Source organism: Dicentrarchus labrax, unplaced genomic scaffold (assembly GCF_905237075.1).
Source record: "Dicentrarchus labrax unplaced genomic scaffold, dlabrax2021, whole genome shotgun sequence".
NCBI classification, from domain to species: Eukaryota; Metazoa; Chordata; class Actinopteri; family Moronidae; genus Dicentrarchus; species Dicentrarchus labrax.
The window spans coordinates 13,029,790-13,039,407 of NW_026136716.1; the positions used below are offsets into that span (position 1 = coordinate 13,029,790).

General features: G+C 44.9%; 1 protein-coding gene across 2 annotated transcripts in view; it reads left to right on the forward strand.

Moving 5' to 3' along the window:
• LOC127378883 (probable ribonuclease ZC3H12C) overlaps positions 1-8,526 on the forward strand; it is a 15,982-nt gene extending 7,456 nt beyond the window's left edge. For both annotated transcript variants that reach the window (XM_051428224.1, XM_051428225.1), the window contains exons 2-6: positions 1,754-2,628; positions 2,785-2,924; positions 3,028-3,262; positions 3,477-3,583; positions 3,873-8,526. In XM_051428224.1, the coding sequence (XP_051284184.1) occupies positions 1,823-2,628; positions 2,785-2,924; positions 3,028-3,262; positions 3,477-3,583; positions 3,873-5,479 (2,895 nt within the window). In that variant the 5' untranslated portion in view covers positions 1,754-1,822 and the 3' untranslated portion in view covers positions 5,480-8,526. The remainder of the gene's footprint in view (positions 1-1,753; positions 2,629-2,784; positions 2,925-3,027; positions 3,263-3,476; positions 3,584-3,872) is intronic.
• The last annotated feature ends 1,092 nt before the right edge of the window (positions 8,527-9,618 follow it).

Here is a 9,618-nt window from a genome sequence, read left to right on the forward strand (position 1 = left end):
TTTCAACAGCTGTAGCTTAGCAACAGTAGCTCAGCCGCGTTGCTAGGCAGCCTTTTTTCATAAAATGCAAACTCACTCCACCTCACCCCCCTCCCTCACACACCCTACCCCCCCCTCCTCTTCTCCTTCCCACCCACCATCTTTAAGTCACTTCCCCTTCCATCATCTGTTTTGTCCAGATAACGTTGGCTTGAGTTTGTTTTCTGGGTTGTAAGATAAGTCCAACCAGGTTGAAGAGCTCTCAGTGTCCAACTGTGAATTTACATTTGTACAATTTGCTATTGCTGTTGTCTGGGGGGGGGGGTTACTAAACCGTTTGTTCTAAGACACGCAGAAGGACTCTCAGAAATATTTATCCATAGAGGTTTGGTTTTCTTTGGATGGAACACCATAAATACTGAGACTTCCAAAGACGTCAGTAAGCAAAGATTTCATGGAGACTTAAATTGGTCCACTCAGAATACACTAGGGCTGTAATTTTGTTTCTAGAGATTAACATATCAGTTTCATGATCTCAGATTAACTTTCCAAAGTGCTCCCTGTAATTTGTGTGCAGCTAAACCTTTGACCGCAATCAGATTAGTCTAACCAGATCCCATGTCCTTGGTTCTTGAATGTGGTCTGTTGATTGGCTCGGTGGCCTCGGAGCCCCTCGGTGTTTTAATGAGTGACTCCTCCACCCCAGTGGGAAGAAGCATATGGACCTTAATTACCAGGTAGAATGTTAGGGGGGAAGGGTCTGTCGGCCTCATCGCTAACGGCTTGCTGTCTCTTTTTTTTTTTAAACGGTTCACCCTCTGTTCCCCCTTTAGATTAATGTGCTGTGGCGTGGCCTTATAAAAACACACTGGGGCCAGACTAAAAACGCGGGAGTCCATTAATTAGGGTGAGAGGCCCCGGCGGCTCTTTGTGTCGGCCAGTCTGTGCCTCTGCAGAGTCCCCAACTGCCCGCAACAGCCAGTCAGAGCCAGTGTAAACATCAGCTTAGGGCCTTACAGCGCTATGAAGGCTTAGGCAAATTTTTTTCCCAGGAAAATGAAGGTGAAAAGAAAACATTTTCCTGAAACGGCAGTCAGTGTTGACTCTAGATTATCATGTAACGACACAGCCTGAAGGCAAATTCTCACTTTGCAAATGATTCCCCCTGTAGTGGACTGGTTGGTTTTGTAACAGACATCAGACTCATACCATCACCCAAATGGTAGTTTGAGCACTTCAGGGGTTTATCCAGTTTCTCTGGAGGCCTCACATTCTGAGTCACCTCAGCATACTGTGTCATTTTCATTTGATTACCAGTGCTGATAAGAAAATGTAAAATTCTCTAGTTGTATTTAATTTCATGGTATCATTATTAATCTCAATTATCAATTTAATTGTGTTGGCCATCAGGACATTTGAGCAAGTCACCTTGGGCTTTGGGAAACAGTAATCAACCTTTTTTCACCATTTTCCACCATTTTATGGCCCAAACGAATAATCGATTAATCGAGACAATGATTGATCGATAATGAATATAATCGTTAGTTGTAGCCTAGTATTGGCAAGAGATGAGAGATACGATACATATCACAATACATGGGTTACGATTCAATATATTGTAACATTTTACAAGTTTTCAAGTTAAAAGAAGTTAACTTTAAAGGGTTTAAGCCGTGTGTTTGAGATAGACAATATCACACCCCTACTGGATTTGGGGCTTATATAGTATAGTGTGTATCTCATAGTCACTCCATCCTCCTTTCTGTCTCTTTAGGCACCAATGAGTCGAGCTTTGTGAGAGGGCAGCAGTTGGCCCCGTGTGCTGGATGTCTGTGACAGATCCATGGGCCAGAAGGACCATGTGGAGGCAGGAGCAGGCCACATCCTCGACCTGGGGCTGGATTTGGAGTATCTCCACGTAGCAGGGGCTGACCGGCAGGCTGGCGGCGCTGACGTGCCCCCCGCTATGGAGGAGCAGGGGGAGAGCTCCGGCAACTGCAGCACCGCCAGTTCCCCTCCGCCGGAAAACGTTGGGTCTGATGTAGAGTGCGAGCCGGCGCCGCCTTCCAGCGCCGCCCTCGCTGCCGGCCCTGACCCGGACGGAGGAGAGGGAGGGTCGACTCACAGCAAGAACGCCCACCAGCCACTTTGTCGGACCCAGTGTGTGGACTTAGGCACTGAGGGTCCTCCCGAGCCCCCGTCCGAACTCTCGCCAGAGCTTGAACACGACACCCCTGCCCAGTCCTCACCCAGCACCCCATGCAAGCACCCACCCGAGCCTCCGTCCGATCCCTCCACAGCAGAGCCAGCATCCGAGGCCGGTGGGAAGGAGTACCAGGCTAAGCTGGAGTTCGCCCTGAAGCTGGGCTACTCTGAGGAGACGGTGCGACTGGTGCTGTCCAAGCTCGGCCCTGACACACTCATCAATGACATACTGGGAGAGCTGGTCAAACTGGGCACCAAGTCAGACAGCGAGCAGCCAGCTGGATCATTAGCCTCTACCTCATCTTCTTCGTCCTCCTCTTCCTCTTGTGGCTGTACTGATTTGCTGGATGGCCAGAGGTCGGACTCGCCCTGTCCTTCAGACTCTCTGTGTGACCAGGACAACCTGCGGCCCATTGTGGTGGATGGTAGCAATGTAGCCATGAGGTGAGTTTATGCTCACAGTTTGAATGAAGACGTGTTGTTAATTCCACACAGCAGATGTTCACATCATAGCGTGAAAAAAAAAAACTGTACAGACATACTTTAAAACCCAAAATGTTCATTCGCTATTCCCTTCTGCCTCTTAACTATGTCCTGAAGCCATGGCAACAAGGAAGTGTTCTCCTGCCAGGGCATCCAGCTGGCTGTAGATTGGTTCATAGAGCGTGGCCATCATGACATCACGGTGTTTGTGCCTGCGTGGCGGAAAGAGCAGTCCCGCCCCGATGCCCCTATAACAGGTCAGTGCAGGAGGCTGTCTGACACAAACACACACATCCAATAAAGGTTATTCTAGGACAGTGTTTTTTCTCAACCCATAACTCTCCCCCCTCCTACACACAGATCAGGAGATCTTGCGTCGCCTAGAGAAGGAAAAGATCCTAGTCTTCACTCCTTCGCGGCGCGTCCAAGGTCGCCGTGTGGTTTGCTATGACGACCGATTCATTGTCAAGCTGGCCTATGAGTCAGACGGCATCATTGTCTCCAACGATAACTACAGAGATCTGGCTAATGAGAAGCCTGAGTGGAAGAAGTTCATCGATGAGAGGCTGCTGATGTATTCCTTTGTCAATGACAAGTGAGTAGAGGTGGATTAGTGAGGGAGAGTTTGTGAAATATGATTAATCTTGATGACTTGGTGTCAAAAGAATAGCGGCATTTAATTTTGAACTCAGAGAATCTTAGTTACAGATCATCTTTCATATCTCATTCCCATCAAATCTGACATTTGGTGTAGCATTTTCACTTAAAAGGAGAATCACATTCTACCTCCATTGTACCTCGTCTCTCAGGTTCATGCCCCCAGATGACCCTCTTGGTCGCCATGGCCCCAGCTTAGACAACTTCCTGAGGAAAAGACCTATCATGCCTGAGCAGAAGAAACAGCCTTGCCCATATGGTGAGAACATTAAAGCATATAACAGAATAACATTGCATTTTATTTCTCAGTTAACATGTACTATTTGAGTTAATAAAAATCTGTTTTATAAAATCATCCAAGAAATGTTTTTCCTCTTATACCTTTTTAAGTACAAACAAATGCTCCACAAATGCCAATCTGACTGATAAAATGATGTATGTGTGTTGTTGGATTGTGCAGGTTACATATTATGTTGTATAATGTTTGTTGGGAGCTTCTGTATATTTATATTGGGATGAAACTGAGACCTTCTATCTATTTGCTCTAGGAAAGAAGTGCACTTACGGTCACAAGTGTAAGTACTACCACCCAGAAAGAGGTGCTCAGCCTCAGCGTGCCGTGGCTGATGAGCTGCGTGCCAGTGCCAAGACCTGTGTCACCACAAAGAACCAGGGGGACACTGGGCTGGTGAAGAGCCACAGTGTGCCAGCTGGCAGCATCGAGGCGAAAAAAGGCGCTCCAAAAAGGCAGTCGGACCCTAGCATCCGAGCTCTGTCCTACAGCGATGCTGAGGAGAAGCTGCTGGCCAAGGGAAGGGCAGAGAGCCAGAAGAGCACTATGTGTGGCAACAGCAGTAGCAGTAGTTGCAGTGGGAGTATTACCATGTCCCCAGCCCCAGGAGGCGGCCCTCCATCCAGTCTTAGCCTTCACCAGGAACAACAGTCCAGAGCAGCGACCCCTCATGGTCTACCAGCCCCCAGCCATGACCTTTACCCTCACTGTGAGTCTCCAGACTTAAGCTACTACTCAGTAACGCGTGCCTACTCTGGCCTGAGCCTCTCCTCCAGGCGGAGCCCAGACTGTCGTTTCCCCAATGACACAGACCTGCGGCTGGGCTCAATGGGCTCAGCGGGCTCCGAATGCGGCAGCGAAAGCAGCGTGAGTTGTGGTAGCAGCTGCGACTCGTACAGCGAGAGGCCGTGTCCCGGATGCCCCCAAGATACCTTGCTGGAAGACAGCGTCCATTTTGCTAATCCCCACAGCCGGCTGTATCCCCATCACGCCGCATCAAACCATGAACTTTGTGGCCTTCATCCTGCCGATTACACAAACATCCAACACAGCCACTCGTCTAATACCGGAATGCACAGCTACCACCTGAGTGTGGCGCGTGGGCAGAGCTGTGCTCACGATCAGCCTCCACCAGAGGCTCCCCCAAAGCGCCCTCTCTACCCCTTGCCCCCCCACCTCCAGCACCAACCGCTGGCTGCACGCTCCAGCTGCCCAGGTGACTACCACTCTCTGCCCCAGTCCAACCCTCACCCCCCTGGCTCCCCTCTTGGCCGCTGCCTGGCCCCCACACGAGCAGAGAGTGTGTCAGACTCACATCTGTACGAACACCACTCTACATCGCACCATCACCACCGAACCAAAGCTCTACCCAGCTGGGACACCTACTACAGACAGCCCCCGCTGCCGCCGTCCAGGTATGAGCCGTCTGCCTATCAGAGCCTGCCGGACACACGCCAGTCATCCTGGCACACCCCTCCCTGGGCACAGGACGGCTACACCCAGCACCACTCCTCTCACCCAGCTCTCCACCCATCCCCGACACATTATTTAAACCACCCGCCGCCTCCAGCCCACTCTCCTCACCCGCCTCATCCCTCCAGCACTGCTCTCCCGCCGTACCCGCCTCACAGCGCCCACCTTTCAGTTCCCTCCCACGCTCCTCCCCCCTCCTACATGCCGCAGCATCCAGAATCCCCCGCACACAGCCGCTACGGGGACGTGAGGGAGAAGGTGTACGTCAACCTGTGCAACATCTTCCCCTCGGAGCTTGTGAGCCGGGTGATGGCCAGGAGTCCCCACATCACAGACCCCCAGCAGCTGGCAGCAGCCATCCTTGCAGAGAAAGCCCAAACAGGCTACTGAGGAAGGAAGGAAGGAAGGAAGGAAGGAAGGAAAATGTAATCTCCCGTTAGAAAACAACAGCAGTTATGTAGTGTGGGTAGAAATAGGAAAATTTGCCTTTGCAACACTTGAAAGCACGTTGGGTTTGCAGGGTGGAATTTTAAATACCGGAATGCTTTTGGATTGTCTACGAGAAGAGCTTTTTCTTTTCTTATGACATTAATGAGACAATGCATAAGTTTCAAGAATATAAAATGCTGAAGATGATCCAAATCCAGCTCCGGTCACTGCGCAGCGACAACTAAATCAACTCAACTGTAAGAAGTGTGGAGAGAGCGAGTCATTTGACTTGAAATCTATGACTTTGACACAAAGTGCGACTTGTGGTGCCCAGTTATTCTTTTTTTATTTATTTAGTAGCTTATTATATGTTTGTTTCACATGAAGGACTTGTTACGCATCAAATTCAAAAGGCACTTTTTTTTTTTGTTTTACAGTCAAATCATAACCTAGTGAGTTGATATCACACACATCAAATATGACTGATATGAAGGATTATTTAATTAATATTGTCAGACAGTGTTTGATGGATGGGATGAAGAAAATGTCACAGATGAGTATTCAAACTTCATTTCAGATATTTCAGATCTTCTCAGTTTGTTACGTGGCAAATCCCCATCTGGTAGTCCATTATCACATGACGGTTCCAAACCACTATTTGACCGAGGTCTGTGTATTATATTAACCTCTGTGTGTGTTGTGTGGCCATTTGTGGGGCGTTTTTCCATGTTGATAAAAATGGGTGTCTGAAAGATTGTCGTCTTATTTGAGATGACGTCAGTATTTTGGTCCGAGTTGTAGCTGTAGAGATGGGTGACCCTGTCGTGTGTACCTTAGTTTTAGTAAGGGACATCTCTCTCTCTCTCTCTCTCTCTCTCTCTCTCTCTCTCTCTCTCTCTCTCTCTCTCTCTCTCTCTCTCTCTCTGGCCCTTTATTTTGGGTCAACTCTGGCATCTGCTACAGACAGAGAACATCTGGACATGGATAAATCAAACATGTATGTATTGTAAATATATTTAACAGATTCCCCTGCTGTGCTTTTGGCTAACAGCGTCTACTGTTGTCTGTAGCAGATCCCAGCTGAATCCATGCTAGACGGAGAAAAACCTTGTTTGATACAAATTGTATCATTAACTAAGTCGCTGATGTTATATACAGTACATGGACTTGTTGATCTGTATTTATCACAACACTCTTGATGTATTGCTATATGATGAAGTGCATTGACAACAGTTATGTTCCAATCGAGATGTTCCAACTTTTAATCTTGTGGAAATTGCTTTGAGACAATTATTTCACATATGTTATGAAACAGAAGGGGTTGTCTGCCTACTATGTTTAGGTATCACAACTTCTTTATCTGCGCTTTTGGGTTTGAAGCTGGCTTATTTTCTACAGGAGCTCCAGTTAAATCATGTGTGAGAAATATGCTTTGGTTTAATGGTTAACTCCCATTTGAACACAGAAGTGAAGTTTTTTCATGGTATGGGGGTCAGTTCATTTTTTAGCTTCTCTTTTAAGTCAGAAAGTAGATATCCTTTAAAGTAACATAAAATGTTAAGCCTGAAATAATAGAAAATGATATAACTAATCTATAAAATTGAGTGGACAGACCCCAACCATGTTTTAATAAGTACATTTTTATATTTGGGTTAGTCCCATATCCCATGGCGGCCATTTTGAACATCTGAAACACTACCCAAGCTCTACCTGGAGTATGTGCAGATATATAAAGCAATTTTTGCCCTTAACAAAAAGATGAGGTCTTCATAGAACCACAAATCATCCAGTCAGGAAAAAAATCTCAAGATTAAAAACTAAAGCTGCTTAAATGTAGCAGTGTAGCTAGCTAGCCTGCTAGCTGCTTTCCAGACACAAATGTTTTAAGTTTCTGTTTTTATGGAAAAACTTTCTTAAGCCACAGTGCGTTAAAGGGTGCTAACTTGAAATAAATTACATATAAACAAAGAAAATATTTTAAATTCACGACACTAAAGAAAAATTCTAACTGCTGAGGCTACCTGAGCACAAGCTAATGCTAACATTTCCTTGTATCATTACTTACCTCACGTGTTCGACCTCGATACATGGCAACACTGGCAGGACGTAGTTTGATTGTACTCGATCAGGTAGAGCCCAACCAAAGTGTAACGCAAGTTTAAAATGGCCGCCAAGGAATTTAAGTCTACAGAGTGAGCTCGTCATACAGTTCATCACAAGCCAGCTACATAAAGCCCACTGGTTTCTTTCCTTTCCAACGTGTCACATTGTACAAATAATGAATAATTGTACAATAACACGTGCTGTTGATGAGAGAACCTTTGTGTGTATTGAAGAAGCGCCTTCTCTCTGGCCTCCTGGCACTGTGTGTCAGTGTGGCACCGGAGCGTGGGCCCAAAGTAATGCCTCTTCATGGCATTGTGCTTATGACACATCCAATACTCTGAACTATGTTCAGCTAACTGTTATGCATGTTTTGATTTGTTTTGGTTTCTGCATGTTTCCTTGTGTTTAATTTGTGTACATAGCTGTGATTCTGTCCTGGATGTTTGTCTTGCCGTTACTGTGACATGATGCTAGCTGTTGAGATGCCTGTACACAAAACTTGTTTTTCTGCTCGTTAATGTTTTCTTGCATCAGTTAGTGTTGATTTCAGTGCACCTTCCTTTGACATTCAATATAAAGTCAAGTGGGAGTGCTATTTGGTTTTCTATAAGGTTGACATTTACTCTAAAATGATCAGGAAGCATGTTTTGGAACGCATCCCACTTTTCTCCAGCATTGTTTGCTTTGGAAGTGCACTCGGCCATAGATAGTGATAATGGAAACCATCATCAGTTATGATAAATTTACTTCTGTGCTGTAGATATTACAATGCTATACAGGCCAGTACACTCTGTTTGAAAATATATTTACATTTTGCCAGTAGAATACACAGTGTAACTAATTGATTATTGTAACATCACCTGTAACTGTTGTTGTTCATTAAAGAGAGTACTGCTATGAAACATGTATCTATTGACATTGTAGTAGTAGGCTTGTTTTAAGTGGCAATCCCAGTTTTAGTGCACACTACTACTACTACTTATTACAGTTAAAAAGAAAATGATTTTTTTAGGGTTTAAAATGTTAAAACCTGTTTTTTCCCTAGATTAAAATTAGAGCTGAAATTATTAGTCAGTTAATCAATTAGACAATTATTTTGATAATGTACTCATCTCTAATTTATTAAATAGTTTGCCTACCACATATGACAGTGAACTGACTTTTGGGGTTTTGAACTGGTGGTTGGACAAGACGATTCAAGATGCCATCACCCTTTTTTGACATTTCCTAGACAAAACAATCAATTGATAAATTGACAGTATAATTAATGAAAGAATAATTCTTAGTTGAGGTAATGACAAACGGATGTTTCTTAGCAACAGGGACACTAAAGTGAAAGCATGATAAATGGGTGTAAAGACAGAGATCCTTGGGGGGAAAAAAAGCCTTCTCCAGAGGGCACATGACCTCAGACCAGGGTAAGATTCACTTCTAGACAACAGTGTCAAGTCTTTAAGCCTGGACTTTAACCCCACTGATAATCTGCAGAAAGACCTAGAGATCAGTAGATCACAGTTCACTGAGGCACCCAACCAATCTGACAGGCTTAAAAGGACGAACTGGTTCAAATGGCAAAGTGGGATGACGAAACTTGAAGCCACCAGTGCACATACACTGAGAATGGACATTACAGTGAAGTAGGAGACATCTTGTGTCCATCAGGAAAACTTTAGAAATGAACACAATTTGCATATTCACAGATTCTGGAATTGTTAAGAGGTAAAAGGAGTAGATGAGTTTTTAAGGATTTTAATGTGGAAATTACACTTTTTGCATAAAAAAAACAAACATATCAGCTTATTATTTCTATATATGTTTTGATTTCTGGAGGGGATCTTTAACAAAAAATGTAAATGTATAGTATTTTATGATAGTAAACTAGATATTTTTGGCTCTGGACTGTTGGTTAGACAAATCCAAACACAGATAATACTTTGTGCTTTGGGATATTGTGATGGCAATCTTAATAATTTTGTCTATAAAATAAATATAAA